The sequence below is a fragment of the Oenanthe melanoleuca genome, chromosome 4 (assembly GCF_029582105.1).
Source record: "Oenanthe melanoleuca isolate GR-GAL-2019-014 chromosome 4, OMel1.0, whole genome shotgun sequence".
NCBI classification, from domain to species: Eukaryota; Metazoa; Chordata; class Aves; order Passeriformes; family Muscicapidae; genus Oenanthe; species Oenanthe melanoleuca.
Window position 1 is genome coordinate 10,288,018 of NC_079337.1, and position 16,503 is coordinate 10,304,520.

The 16,503-nt window shown below is 39.4% G+C and overlaps 1 protein-coding gene across 2 annotated transcripts in view; it reads right to left on the minus strand.

The window, feature by feature from the left end:
• Positions 1-16,503, minus strand: part of INPP4B (inositol polyphosphate-4-phosphatase type II B) — a 285,764-nt gene that overhangs the window by 36,399 nt on the left and 232,862 nt on the right. For both annotated transcript variants that reach the window (XM_056490189.1, XM_056490188.1), the window contains 5 exons: positions 14,689-14,861; positions 13,087-13,210; positions 12,039-12,156; positions 5,798-5,938; positions 3,020-3,117 (listed from right to left, as the gene is read on the minus strand). In XM_056490189.1, the coding sequence (XP_056346164.1) occupies positions 3,020-3,117; positions 5,798-5,938; positions 12,039-12,156; positions 13,087-13,210; positions 14,689-14,861 (654 nt within the window). The remainder of the gene's footprint in view (positions 1-3,019; positions 3,118-5,797; positions 5,939-12,038; positions 12,157-13,086; positions 13,211-14,688; positions 14,862-16,503) is intronic.

Genomic DNA, 16,503 nt, shown 5'->3' on the forward strand with positions numbered 1-16,503 from the left:
TACATTTCTAGCAAAAATTAAAGAGCAGGCGATTTAATTTCTCCTCTGTTTCATATGTATATATAGGAGGGATTTATTTAATGATACATTTATCTTCACTCATTTTGAAATCAATATAAACAAGTCAAATCTGTTTTCTGAAATTGTTTCTTCTCATGATGATGAAGTTAAAAAAAATAATTATAGTTATCACCAAAAAGGGGTTCAGAATCAAATGAAACAAAGTGAAACTAAATTGATCAAGGGATACAGGTTCTTCAATCAGAGAAAGTAAATTGCCCATCCAGTAAGGGAAAAACAAAAAACAAACCACAACTCAGGCCCCAAGACCAGGCCCAAAGACTTATACTCAACTGAAAGAATAAAAATGAATAACATATTAATGAAGGTCAATATCCCTTCTCTTAACATGGTCAAAGTTGGAATGATCCCTCTCATCAACAGGCTTTTACCTTTTACATGTAATAAATTCTGTAGTTTCCCTTATCTGTAATTCACTGTAAGAAGCAGCTTAAATATACTCAAAAAGAACTAAATTGTTTCACTCATACTGTGCTGTCTGAAAAAAACTCACAAACAACAACAACAAAAAAAAGGGTGAAAAAAGTACATCCGAATTAGTTTTGCAATAATCTTAATGTGGATTGTTTTAACTGTGTATTGCAAGTTCTGATTGTACACTTAGATAATGCAGAGCATATAAAAACACATCACACTCTGCTATTGCACTCACGGCTGCATCTGTTTCTTTAAAACACAGAGCACACAATGACAAAGACACTTTGAGATTATGCAAATGTATTACTAAACATTTTATTGCTTCCAGGCAGCTTTTCTTTGGTTCACAGCAGAAAATGCAACATCTCCAAGGGGTAGCTTCACCACAGGTACAGCAGGAGTCTCCTAGTTTATAGTACTGCCAAATGAGCTGCACCTTGACTGGAAATGATCAATTGCTTAAACTCCTTGGGTCCCCCACAGTATTAAACCATCAAACCATCATCGTTATTGATTATAAGGGGGAGAAGCCTGGAAGTACCAAACAGCCTTGTTTTCAGTTCATAATATACTACTAAACAACAATCTTACATTTTTGGACCCTTACTATCCTTAGAATTACTATAAAAGCAGTATCATTTTTGTGTCTCAACCAGAGCTATATTTGGTCACCATTTTTTGGTAGGAATCTTTCTACTCTTATTTTCAGTTTCTGCTAAAAGAATTTAAGAGGTTAACAGACAGGTAAATGATGAAGTGTATGTTCATCCTAAAGAGGATAAAGTCAGTGGATGCTTAGTTACAAGCAAGGATTTTATTGGTAAGGGGAAATACAGACACAAGAGGAAAACTAAGTGCAAAGGTGGCAATACCTTTCTGGGAGTAGAAAATTGAATTCTTTGAAAGGGAATATATGAATGAAACAGCAGGCAAGGGAGGCTGCCAAGGGTGGATGAACAGCCTGGCAAATAGGGCCGTGAGTACTCAAATTCTGTTGGGCTTTATGAGCACTGTTTAGAACTAACAGCTTTGGGAACACGATCCTGCATTTATTTTGCAGCACAGATTTGGCACTACACGAAATTATTTGGAAAGGTGGGACAAAACCATCAAAGAGCCATCAATACTGAATGCCTCTCACTTGGCCCCAGCACCAGGGCTGCTGCCAACCTTGTATGGAGGTTTTTTTCAAAGAGGTGGGGGAATAGGGGAAGGATCAAAATCCTCCCCCAAATGAATAAGTTTGAGAGCTTCATGTTTTTCCCAGGGGGCTGGTTTAAAAGGCACATTTCTTCAAGGCAAAAGAATGATTCCAGATACTGGCAGTGAGCTACTGAGAAGGGCAGTGGAACCAAGAGGTGCTTTGTGTTCCATAAAAATTTATATAAAGAAGAGACTCAGTTCTTAAAGGCAGAGAAAAAAGCAAGAAGGCTATAATAACCAGAAAAGACATGATGAAATAGACAAGATTAGCTCTCAAAAGCCTGGACAGTCTGAAAGAAGTCCAGGACTGTGTGGTTCACTAATAATCCTGCAGGACAGCAGCACAAGTTTAAATTCTGCTAATGACAAGTGGCCAATACTATCTGCATGAAAATTTTTGCTTTGATATGATCAAATCCATTTATGAGGCAGCAGATCTACCTTAGTCCTAACCTGGATGAGGTTAGTTTTTCAAGGATATTTTCTTGGCAAGATTTCCCTAAATTAATTACCCAATTTGTTGTATGAGTTTCTCTGTAAACATCCTAGAAATACTAGGTCTGTGGGTGGATAGATGGGCATCCTGCCCACCATTTAGGAAGAGAACTTTTGTTTCTGTCAAAATTATCAACAAATTAAAATCATCCTGATAGAAGAGATAAACATGTATTTATACATGTGATGTGATGTATCAAAGCTTTATACAGGATTTAAAAATCAGCCTGTTAAATCTGCAACATTTGGGACTATAGTTTGGGCATTAAAACAACTACAACAGTATTAGATTGATGCAAACATCTTTTCAGTCCTTGCTTTTGGCAATCAGAGTGCTGTTCATGTATGAGATGGAATTTCTGTGAAAGTGGAATACAGGGCCTGTTCTAATGAAATCCTGTTATTCATACCATGATGATGTGGCTCATTGCTTGTATTTGCATCTGCAGATTTCTCAGTGATTCACCAAACCTCAACACATTTTCAGAATAAGAACAGAGGGAATGACTGAAGCTGATGAAATTTCCTACCAAATATTTCTGTACAAATACAATAGGTACAGACGGTCCTCTTGAAATATTAAGAAACTTATTATTTTAATAACTTAAAATAGCTGTTCAGTTCATCATTCTTCTGCTTCATTCCCTCTGTAGTTTCTGCTGTGGCATTGGGCCTGAAATCACTCAAGATCAGCAGGGCTCTGTACAGATACAAAACACTTAAATTCATGGAACAAGTTATGGAATTCTGCTAATATTACTCTTACAATCTTTTAGCCATCAAACCTTTTCAAAGCCATCTGGACATCACATTTTTTACTCACAATCAGGAGGCATTTTTTCCGTAAATAACTTGTAATATTCTTTGAGAAGTTCTAAGTTTTCCTGGTTAATGTTTTCCTGCAAAGTGGTATCCCCAAACCTATGAAAATACACAATAAATTATGAAAAAAAACCCCAAACCCATAAACGAAAACAAAGATAAATTATCATTCATAATTATTTCCTTGCATAAAGAAACAGCTTTGATTTTATATTATTTGTTTTATAGTGCTATGTATTAGAATTTGCCAAATATGCAGTAATTAAGTTCCTGCATGCTTTGGAACTAGTTTTTGGAAACTATATCATCCCTGATGGGTAATTTTTCCAAAAATTTATTAACAAAGCAATCCATTTACAAACATGCAATCAGGCACTTATTCTTTTTGCCCTCACAAATTCTGAATAAAAGCAAAGGCACTTTGGGAGAATTCCAAATGGGACCACAGGCAGAGAACACCAACTCCTCCATCTCTTAGTGCTGTTGTTGCTTAGGCATATTAATTTCTACAAGAGCTGGGCAATATAGAAGTAACACAAGATGGAAGAAAAGCTTATTTACAAACTGTAGCTATATAAAACAAATATCTTTCTCTCTGAGATCAAGATTTCTACAACAGCCACATTTCACATGCCAAGAAAATAATCTCATGGTACTACAAAAGATATGATTGTAAAGACAGGAATGTCCCCTGGGCAGTTAGGACCAAGTTTTTGCATTTCATCTTTAGAATAGCTTTGAAATGGAAATGGAAGAATACAGGAAAAGAGTCACGGGCAGGTAAGTGAGAGACTCAGGTAGAAAGAAGGGGACACAAATCAGAAGATGCCAAATATACTGCTATGTTATGTACAAGGGAAGCAAATATTTCAATGGGCCAGAGGGAGAATACTTGGCTACTTTCTCAGTAGCCATTGGTGCACTGTCACATGAGAACATTTCTTTTAAATCAGAAATATTCCCAAGTGTATTCTATCAAAATAAAAATGTGTTTTTTATCTAATATTCTATTTCCTAGAAACTTGCCAAAAAAATGATTTTATATTCTTGTGTTCTTTATTCCACAAAACCCCCCATATTTTTAGCTAAAAATCATGTGCAGCGTTTTCAGTCTCAAAAAGAAATATGCAACTTTAGGAATTAATTCAAAATATTGCTTAAGACAAAAGCAGACTGTAACTGCACATGGAAAAATTGCTGCTGCACTGAATTGATTTGGTAGATATTAGTACATATCCATATTTATAGATATGTGGGTATTATGTTTTCTCTCATGGCTTTCTTTGTGCACAATGTAAAATGGCCACTGGGAACAATACTTCCTGCCACTTCACCTGTAAGCCAGGCATCTTTTCATACCAACTCCTCTACTAGATCCCAGGTAATGAGGCTATTTCTAAACCTTGTCAAATTTTTCTTCAGAACATTTGTAACATTCAGTCCTTTCTGCCTATTCCACACATGTAAGCTCTCACCAGCTTGCTTCTTGGCTATCACATCATGCCTTATCTCTCATTTTAGAAAAGGAGATGTGTCCCACTCAAAAATGTCATGACTGATCTTGCTGGTTTTGCATATTATGACTTTGGCCATGTCACTCCTCTCAGCACTTTCTTCTTTATGGCATCAAGAATAACCTATTTTTATTTTCAAAAAGTTCCAAAGTTCTCTAGACAATTATCCAACACTTCCACCAGTAAAATGCCAGTTTTTACTGTCTTTTGATTCAGTCTATGTCTCCCATTTCAATTTTCTGCCTAAATTTTTCTCACACATCACCACTTCACTTGGAAAAGTCTCCCAAAAACATTCACAAAGCTACCTGATGGCATTCTTTAGTAGACTTCTTTAAAAGACTGATTTTACTTGGCTATCTGCAAAGAACAGGAGGTGAAACTCCTGTGGTGCTTAAATCCTTGCCTATTGTCCAGGTTAAGGATTTTCACTGTCTCTCTCTATTACTCCAGATTCACTTTTGCTATAAGCTTTTGGCTTACAGCGAACACAGCCTAACAATAAGTATTATGTATTTTGGATGCCCTGGTCATAAAAGCAGCTAAAAGAAAAGAAGTTTAAAAAAAGTAGCTGGCTGTGTTGACATCTGGACTTGTACCTTGCAATTTTATCACTGCACAAATGTAATTTAACATGACCGACAGATACCCTTTCCTTGGAAGAGGAAATGAATACATTGGTGAAACTTACACTATTATTATACTAATTAATTAGTTTCCAAAAATCTGTTGCAGAGGAGTACTAATAACACGTCAGAACCTTATCAGCCTTCGTCTTTCTATAAACAAACTACTACTGCACTCCCTATTATTAACTACCAGTCCACAACCCTGGAAAAAAAGCCCTGAAAAACTGAGAAAATTTCTCTAGCTTATGACTTGTCCAGACTCTTCAACCCCATCTTCAACAGATAAGAATTCCGAATTTTTGAACTCTTGTTTGAGAATTTGAAAGTACTGCCCACAAACAACAGTCTGCATCTATGAAATAGAAATCCATTTTGCATTTGTATTCAAGAGAAATGTGGCACTGACTCTCTGAAACAAAGCCCTGCTTGTGGTCCTATCTTCATCTGGACTTTTTCATTGTTCTGTATTCCTTCATAGCTTGTGTTTGTTTCCTTTAATACCTTTTAAAATACACACTGAGTCAATATGAGATGGTCCAAGAGCAAATAACAAAGAAGATTTATTTCTAATCCTGAGAGATATCCTGTACCAGCATGGAGTACTTGGACAGAAAATGAAACATTACTTTCTCTTACCTCTCTGCCAGTGTTTGCTGTTCATTGATTCCAACATTAAAGAGCACCGGATACATGCGAAGCAGCTTTCCTTCTTTAATCTCTTGTGGCAGCAGCTCAAACATCTTTGCTGGAAGCTGGACCTCTATAATATAATGTTCACTAGGAAGAATATAAACAAGAATAAGGATGGCATTCTTGATTGGTTTGCTTAAAATAATCTTCCTAAATTATAGAGAATGTACTGAATTACAAATCCCTCCCTTTTTCCCTTAATTGAATCATAAAAAGGGATCATTCAGCTGGCTTTTTTTAAGAGCATAACCAAGCTATAAGAAGAAAGGCATATATATATATAACTATAAACTAATTTCTTTACCGAAGTGAAAAGAGGACTAAAGATGAAAGCAGCAAAAAAGTCCTCCACTACCAAAATATCAATAAGAATACCTCAACTCTTAAAATGTATCTTGCTGAGTTACAAAAACAACTTACTTCCAAAGTCACAACTTGATCTGATATACACTCTAAAAGTAATATGAGCAAAAACCTTTCACAAAAACCCAAAGTAAAACTTGCATTTTCTTCAGTGGTTGGATTTTCTCCCTGGAGGTAGAAAGCATCACCAATAACAAAATTGCCTCTGTGAAGATAATAACTGAAGGCTCATTACACAAACATTAACCCTGTTTTAGGAGAAGGGATATGATGTATAGTTCTGGACTTACATTTGTGCTTGGTCTGACCTTATGAAAAATGTGCTACTTTGGCTGCCAGACCAAATTCTGATCACATGGAAGCCCCAAGTTGGATTTCACCTGCCTTTGAGAATGGATGCCTGACCTCACAACAGAAACAATTGGGATGGTGTTATCTTAGCTTTTATTTGCTTTCTTTTCATTGTTAGAGCAACCAATCCAAATAAAAAAAGATCAGACTAGAAACAAACCCATTTGTCTCCAGGATCTAGTATTTTAATCAGAGGGCTGACTGGCAATGGAGGCTGAAATTTTCGCTTCTGCAGAGAACATTTCGAATACCACACCAGCATCAGCAACAGGAGGGGAAGATCTATCCTGCCTACAGAAGTCAGGTCAAGTCACACAAGTTTTATATGTAAATTTAAGATGGATAATTGTTTGCACCTATTCAAATAATCATTAAGTCCCTCCAACTCTTTAATCATGTACTTGCTAAAGAATAAAAATGCCATCTGGATTACCCACATTGGGTGAGAAATGACAGAAAATGAAGAAAAAGGTCAGTTTCTGCAGTAGCTCTGACACCTTTGGCAAGCTTGGAACAACTGGCACCAGCCCAACTGCTTGGAAAAACAGGTTCCACTTGGAAGAGCCAGTGGTCATGTTTAAACTTTATCCTGCTCGCACATCTGAGAACAAAGTAAAATGGAACCAGTGCAGACCTATGACTGCAATGCAATTGCATTTAGCAAGGCAGCAGCATCTGCTTAGTACAGGCTAGAACTGGCATGCAATCTTTGAGCAAATGCCAGATGTTCCCCACTGAGAGGGAGTATCAGTCCTGAATGAAGAATACATGTCTCAAGGAGTGTGGAGGAAACACAAAATAGTTCTGCTTCCCAGGTAAGTTTATGTTCTGTTTAGTTAATTAACCCACACAAAAGAAACAGAGAAATAGCAAAAAAGGTAATAAAGAATTTGGTTCCCATGATCCCTGCATAGCAGCATTAATTCTCAGTCTGAGAACCCTCCTGGCTGCTATCAAGTGCTACCAGAACACTCCTGAGATGGAGTGCTTTGATGAGCTTGAGAAGAAATGTTGGTTGAGTCCCATTCACAGAGCACATGCTACAGATCCAAAATGCCACCAAATCACTGCATCACTACATTTCACTACTCCCAAATGTTTGTGTGTGAAAGAATGGTGAGAAATGCTGATCTTTATAAATTAGTACCAGAACAATTTGAGACTTTTCCCTTTGTCTTTTTTTTCCCCCCTTTTCAAAACACTTTTTGAAGTGTCAGAGATAATCCATGGTAACTTTAAAAAGTCTGTTACAAATTGCACAATAAAAACAATGCATTTCTAATTATGGAAGGAAAAGGCTATAAAGCTATGACAGAGCTATCTAGAAAGTCCAGGAATAGTATTGAAGTCAATAGGAGGGAAATAGGAGGGAAAAAAGAAACAATTCAAAGTATTGAAATCTGGAGGACTTGTTTCATAGCAGTTTGCCAAAGATCTTACAGGTCTATGATTCTATTTAAAGAAGGAAAAGAAATATAACAGTAAATTTTACTGTCATATGCTTTCTCTCTTTTATGACTAGGTTCAGTGTAGAGCTATCAGGTGATTTTGGCAGGATATAGATTATGTGGGTACAACATTTTCCAATGAGATGGAAAAATCAGTACATAATTTTTAACATTTAACAACCTTTCAGGAAAACAGAGTGGAGAAAGCAAGCATGTGTTTTAAGAGACTAAATAATAGATCTTCATCTATTTAAGAAGAAATTGTATAAATTTGGGTTTTAAATATTTAAATGTGTATGAGTTGCCTAAACAAGACTGCTTAAAAATATCCCTCTCTAACTTTCTTTGCTTTATTTTCTAATATTTGTTATCATCACATATAAAGATAGACAAACACTTGTAGTCCTGTTAGAACACTTCTAAAATGTTCTAACCCACATGGCTGGGGGGTCATGGATCCTGCATCTGTTTTCAGTTGGCTGAAATTGTGCACCTTTAGCTCACTGCAGTAAACCCCAAACAAGTCATTTACATGGACTTTACATGGACTAAAAGAAAAAAAAGCACACATGGACAGTCACAGCCACTCAGCCTGGAGGCTCTTTACCCAGTGCAGTGTTTTAGATCACTTCAGTGTGGCTTAAAGTGCTAGTCCAGTTTTGGGCTTTCTTGAAAACATAGTGTAAGAGGCTGTGACACCTCAAACTAGAGAGGTGGGCAATCATCAGTTGTAGAAAGTTTAACAAGTGAAGAGCCAGACTCTCCCCATGGGCTGGGGCACTCTGGATGCACAGGCTGGGGAATGAGAGGCTGGAGAGCAGCGCTGTGCAGAGGGACCTGGGGCTCCTGCTCCATGGAAAGGTGAATGTGAGTCAGCAGTGCCCTGGCAGCCAGGAGGGAACCCTGTCCTGGGGACATCAGGGACAGCATGGCCAGCTGGGCAAGGGAGGGACTGTCCCCTCTGCTCTGAGCTGGGGCAGCCTCACCTCCAGGGCTGGGGCAGGCTGGGCTGCCACAGTGTAAAACAGACGTGAAGCCATTAGAGAGTGTCCAAGGGAGGGCACCAGGATGGGGAAGGGCCTCGAGGGGAAGCTGAGTGAGGAGTGGCTGAGGGCACTTGGTTTGTCCAGCCTGGAGGAGACTGAGGGGAGAGCTCGGTGTGGTTATCACCTCATCAGGAGGGAAAGGGGCAGGACAGGCACTGATCTCTGCACCCTCCTGAGCACCGACAGGAGGGACAGGCACTGATCTCTGCACTCTCCTGAGCACTGACAGGAGGGACAGGCACTGATCTCTGCACCCTCCTGAGCACCGACAGGAGGGACAGGCACTGATCTCTGCACCCTCCTGAGCACCGACAGGAGGGACAGGCACTGATCTCTGCACTCTCCTGAGCACTGACAGGAGGGACAGGCACTGATCTCTGCACCCTCCTGAGCACTGGCAGGAGGGACAGGCACTGATCTCTGCACCCTCCTGAGCACCGACAGGAGGGACAGGCACTGATCTCTGCACCCTCCTGAGCACCGACAGGAGGGACAGGCACTGATCTCTGCACCCTCCTGAGCACTGACAGGAGGGACAGGCACTGATCTCTGCACTCTCCTGAGCACTGACAGGAGGGACAGGCACTGATCTCTGCACTCTCCTGAGCACTGACAGGAGGGACAGGCACTGATCTCTGCACTCTCCTGAGCACTGACAGGAGGGACAGGCACTGATCTCTGCGCCCTCCTGAGCACCGACAGGAGGGACAGGCACTGATCTCTGCACCCTCCTGAGCACCGACAGGAGGGACAGGCACTGATCTCTGCACCCTCCTGAGCACCGACAGGAGGGACAGGCACTGATCTCTGCGCCCTCCTGAGCACCGACAGGAGGGACAGGCACTGATCTCTGCACCCTCCTGAGCACCGACAGGAGGGACAGGCACTGATCTCTGCACCCTCCTGAGCACCGACAGGAGGGACAGGCACTGATCTCTGCACCCTCCTGAGCACCGACAGGAGGGACAGGCACTGATCTCTGCACCCTCCTGAGCACCGACAGGAGGGACAGGCACTGATCTCTGCACTCTCCTGAGCACTGACAGGACCCAAGGAAACAGCCTGAAGCTGAGTCAGGGGAGGTTTAGGTTGGATGTCAGGAATGGTTCTTCACCCAGAGAGTGGTTGAGCAGGTTCAACTGGATCCCAAGGGAAGTGTCACAGCACCAAGCCTGACAGAGTTCAAGAAGCACTTGAACAAAGCTCTCAGGCACCAGGTATGATTCTTGGAATGTCCTGAGCAGGCCCAGGATTTGGATTTGATGGTGCTTGTGGCTCCCTTCCAACTCCATATATTCTGTGATTCTGTAAAGAATATTTGAGAAGTGCGTAGTTTGGACTCTAATAAAAGAATGTGAGTTCCTAAACAGAACTTCACCTCCCCTGGGTGGCCAGTGTCAGCTCGCCACACCAGCAGGTCAGTGCACTGCTAGACAGTGCCACACATTTTGGATTGATTTCTTTGTGCGCACAGAATCTCAGGCTTAAGCACTTCCCTAGAAAAAACAATTACACGTGACTATGCTGACTCTTCAAGATAAGATTTTTAATCTTGTGTTTCTACAGTCTTTTAGTCGCATTTTTTGAGCCACACCATATAACAACCAAACTAACCTAAAAATTGAGGGTTTCTTAAACAATTATTACAAAATAATGAGGTTTTTCACCATCTTCTCTTTTTATGGCTGACTGTCAATGCTGTTTGATAGGAGCAGTTTCATCACAGCTCTAAGGGGAATTGGACTCTTCCACATGAGCCTTATAGATTTTTTTTTTTTTCCCTGATACCAATCCCATCCAGTGAATATCTGCCAGTAAATACAGTACAGCAATCACGGGCTGTAGCTCTTCTTCCTAAACACTGACTGCTCCATCAATCCAGAATGCCTGAGGCAGCTGAAAACCCAGGCCTCCTTCAAATCCAGGACCTCCTGGTGTGACAGCTCTGTGTACCACAGCAATGGCAGCAAGCCAGTAAATGTAGATGCTGGATTTTTCAGGATTTGTGGCTGCTGTGATTTACAAAGGATTTATTTCTTCTGTTTTATCTATACATCATAATTATTCTTAATTATTCCCAATGTGTTGCCTATCATACTCCAGCCTTTCTGTTATTTATTTCAATCCCTTCTCAGAAAGCTCATACGATGAGAGTGAATCATCCAGAATAATTAAGTAAATCAGTGGTGAAAACCTCCTTCAGAGGAAACATATTTTCTAAAAGTTGTTGCTTTTAGCTGAATTTAATTTACAGTCATCTTAAGAATAATTATATTATTAAGGAAGTGATTTCTGCAAAAGTAAAAACATTTGGAGCTTCAGACTAGAATAATAATAAAGATGCAAAATCCATTCTAATCTTGTTAACCCTCAAATAGCCAAAATTAATGCAGTATTGTAGTTTATGTCCTGATATTCAGCAGTACTTATGTGAGATTCATAAAGTATAAGTGATTTTGTGTAAGGATTCCTGAGGATGTGTATGCCCTGTGTCACTTTCAGCAGCTAAGAAAGGCTTTCTTTTTTAAAACTGACCACTAAGGTTTGAATGCTAAGTGGCATCTGAGGTTTTTGGTTTCCATCTTAAAAACATTTAAGGCCTAACTCATGAAATTGCAATTTCATTTCTCACACTGAAATACCAACTCTGCACATTCAAAAGCAGGTTCTCAGAGGCAACATTTGTAAATAATGACCTTGTCACCTGCCTAGGTTTCAGTATCTGTGTGTGAATAATGCACCAGCAGCTCTGCATAACACAGACATTGTTCTGATTAATTTGCATTAGTAACTGGAACTCTTAGCTTTTTATCAGGAGAGTAACCCAGATCTTACTAGTCTTTAAAATCCCTACTACCTCACCTTCTGAAAAGTAAAACTACTGCACTTTCCATAAAACAGAATTCAGCAACAAGAAAAGCATTAGCTGGGTTTCATAGGCTACAAATTAAGACTGGCCCCAGGAAACAAAGTTCTTACCGCCTTCCAGTTATAATAGGCAAAAAATCATCTGATTTGGCTTCAATGACTTTAAACATTACTTTCTGCAAATCTGAAATGCCCACAGCCATGTCTTCTAGCATCCCTGCTTCTTCACCTACATGGAAAGATTAAAGAGATTATTTACAGAGTTGGCGGATCAGTCAGTGTATAGGCTAGAGCAAAGGCAATATGAGGATTATATTTTCCAGTCTGTGCATCTAAAGATTACACTTCTAAATCCACAATAGAATAACCTACATAAAACCAGACTGATTTCTAGAACTGTTGACAATTCTGTGGGTAAATAGTAACTATGAGTATCAAGCAACTCTGAAAATCAACCTGCTCTATGTAGGCATAAAATAACCTCAGAAAAGCCATTTTTGTCTATTCTTAAAGTGTTTGAAAGGCTGTCCTGCTACTGGAGGACAAAGGTTTTGAGAATAACAATGAGCATCATGCAAAACAGAGAAGGCAGCGATCTCCAAGGGAGCAACTGCATTTAAAAGCTGTACAAATGCTCAATTCCTCTACTTTGGTCAAAATCTCTGATTTGGGGAATGGTCCCAATAGCTCTAGTTCAAAGCTTGAAACATAAGGCAATTTATCCCTCCAGATTTCCTTCTTAATACCTATCAAATAATGGCATTTGTAACACACTATGAATTAAACACTTCTCAAGCTATCTTCACATTATCAGCACTAGCGATCAGGACAAGGCTTATAGAGGCAGTAACAGCTTAAATCTGCTGTTTGGATTAGCTTTATAAACCTGGTATTTTCAGTCAGTTCTTCATGGAACAATTAGCAAGTCATGTTCTCTGAGGAACTCATAATGAAATAAATCAGTAATTGTTGCTGCAGGATTGACAACACAGCATCAATGACCAGCTGTGCTGTTACTTGCAAGTCTACTGTCTTGTAAAGACAATATTTGATTCAACAAGCTAAATTACTGGAAACAGAGTAGAGGCTAAAATAAGAAATTCCTGGATAAATATCTGAGCTGGGTACATAAAGAACTTTGTCTAAGAACAATACTTACTATATGTACTAAGGAGTCCTTCATATTGCACAAGCAATCCAACAGTATGAAGCTGTTGTAAAAATCCTTGATCATGTAAACCTGTGTGCAGTTTGATTACGAATCCACAGACCAATCCAGCGAGCTGTAACAATAATAAAACACATGCAATTAAGAGGTGTAGTGTTACAAGACAAATAATTAAAATGAGGCTTGCTATCATTATACACAACAGAGGTAACACCTACATATTTGAGAAGACAGCAGAGGTATTTCTGTTTAGTGACTAAATGATTTCATAATAATATATTACTGATGTGCTTTTTTTGGTGTGTATAAAGTAGTGAAATATTCCCTTAATTTATATTAGATAAGCTTAATTTGTTTTGTGGGATTGTGTGTTACTTACACTGACATTAATCAGACCAGAACCTTACTTGTCAGGCTTTAAACACATAAGACTCTGAATTATGATGAATTTGAAAGCAGTTCAACAGCTAATGCAACTCAATCTCCTTGGCAGTTGCAACACATAACTTAAGGGAGAAACTAAAGGAAATATTTACAGCAAAATCTATCTGAAAAAACACGATCCACAGGAGAAGACATACAGAGTTTCAGTTATTTGCCAAGGGAAGACAGTTCTAACAAAAGACATGCTAATAGTCTTTAAACACTTAAAATGCTGCTACAGACTGAAAACAAATAATCTGCTCTCTATTTCCAAGGTGATCAGGAGAAAAGAACTCCCTAACTTGGATGCTGCCTGGCCAGTGCCCCATGAGGCCACATCTCTGTGTGGAGTGCTGTGTTCAGTTCTGGGCTCCTTAGGACAAGACAGACAAGGAGCTACTGGAGAGAGTCCAGAGGAGGGACACAAGGATGACTTGGGGTCTGAAGCATCTCTTATGAGGAGAGACTGCAGGAGCTAGGCCTCTTCAGTCTGGAGAAGACTGAAGGAGATCTCACTTATGCACATAAATATCTCAAAACTGGTGCCAAGAGGAGTGCCAGACTCTTTTCAGTGGTCCCCAGCGACAGGATGAGGAGCAAAGGCCATCGACTAAAACACAAGATGTTCCACCTCAATGTGAGGAAGAACTTCTTTACACTGAGGGTGGCAGAGCACTGGAAGAGGCTGACCAAGGAGAATTTGAAACTCTCCTCCCTGGAGACATTGCAACCTCACCTGGTTGTGTTCCTGTGTCACCTCCTGTAGGTGCCTGTGCCTTGGCAGAGAGGTTGGACTGGATGATCTCCAGAGGTCCCTTAACCCTACCCATTCTGTGATTATGAATATCAGCAAGACATATTCAAAGCTAGACTTGAGAACTATCTAGGAAGTATAAAAATAGATTGTTGGATCTTTCTTTGTGCAAAGGTGGGATTAGGCAACTCTTCCAGTCCATTCAAGACCAGTTTCTCTGACTTAGTGATAGAAGTACTATGGATGTCTATTTACTATTTAGTTTCCTATCACATTATAAAATATCTAGGTGAATATCATAGAAAACAAATGAAAAAAAAAAAAACAACAATAAAATAAAAACCACGAACACTGGCATGAACAGTATGCTTATAATTACAGCAACAGAAGGAAATAAGTGACACAAGACAACCTACTGCTTGGCTAAAGACGATGTCTCTTCTTAGGGTCAGCATCAAACACTGGGGCAAACCACAGGCAAGTTCCTGGAGCAGGACAAACGCCATGGATTGCTTGGCCCTGGTCACCACCTCTCCCATGCAGTCCTTCAGTGTAATCACCAGTGGGTACAGCTGTTCATACCAGTCACCTAGAACAAAACAGGTCAATAAAAATAGGTATCTGGAAGGGTATCACCTGCTTAATGTACAGGCTGGAAATACATTAAGCTTCAGATCATATTCCATTTTTTTTTTTTTTAGCTTCGCTCTACATTGTTCTCATTAAATATTTAGAGATATTGAACTCATTTTTTAGTTATTTCTATAAGAGAGTTGTAGAACTATTTTGAAACATGCTTTGCTCTGTTAAAATACATGCTAGGAATATCAGAAAAAAAAAAAAGCCTAGTGAAATGCTTGAAAAATGTGATTCCTTAATACATTACAAATGAAATGGTGATAACTAGGAATGGAGGAAAAACACCCGACACAAACTTGCCCAATAATCCCAGCTGTTCCTGAATTTTACAGGATTTAATAAAATCTGACTTGCATTGTAGTTGCATATGGCTTTGCCTACCATCTAACTTGAGCAAATAATTAAAAAAAAAAAAAAAATCCCCCTCCTTCTGAATCTAGATCTCAGTTTCATTGTACAATTTAAAATGAGAGAAATCAACACTGTAGAAGAATCCCTATAAAAGTTGGGAATGCGATTGATTTAATACAGTCCATAATAGGCTCATATTTTCTGTAGATTAGTGTAATTAAGAATCAATGATAATTAAAATCTGTTGTAATTAGGTGCAAGACAGCAGCATGTTGTTTCAGGTAACATTCTGAGTCAGGCCAGTGAAAACTCGTTAGTATTGAGGAAGTTCTTTAGGCAGGAAGACACAGCTGCCTGTTGCCAGATAATTTGGCTGAGCTCCAGAAAAACACATAAATTAATAAAACTGTAGCCAAGAAGCCTGGAGAGAACTTTGAAAGCTGGGAGAAATTACAGAAAGTAAGGAGCAGGAAATGGGAACAAGGACAGAGCAGGCACAGAGAACAACCTGAGCTCCTTTATCGTCTTTGTGGTCAGACAGCATGTGTTTTAACACAGTCATTCACATATTCATGAGTAATACAGACTGAGGAAGTGTTCCCTGGAAAACAGCAGATCCAAAGTGAGTGTCATCCTGACAAAACAGATCATAAGCCACCCCCAGGTACAAGCTCCAGCAAAAAGAGGTGATTTTAAACATGTCATTGACTAACAGAGTGATGACACGCTGCGTGCCAAGGTCTGGTGTACAGGTTTTAAAGAGATTGCTGGAAAAATGGAGAGCTTGCAGAGCAGAACTACCAGGATTCAGAGTTTAATCTCCTTAAGCTGATGAGAAAGGCTGAGCATCAACTTGAATTCCCCTCTTCATGAGGAGAAAATAACAAGGACTAACTGGGGCGTTTGTTCTAGGATAAGAACAAACAGAGGCTGCTACAAAACAGACGAATTTAGAAACAAGGTAGACAAAAAGATGTGATGAACTGGAAGTCAGTGTAGCAGACCAAGCAACCAAAACTCTCCTGTCAATTCAAATTATAATAATTTATTAGTTTAATCAATAAACATATGCCAATAACAGCAACAGCAGGAAAATAAGCTTGAAAAACGTAATGCACATTGAACCAAGAAGCAGGGCTGTATATGGTAAGAATAGAGTGTGTTGGCTGCTTCTCACTTGATCAAATACTGAAAAAGCTTATCCTTGGCTATTTTAAAATAAACTTGAAGGTACAGCAAAC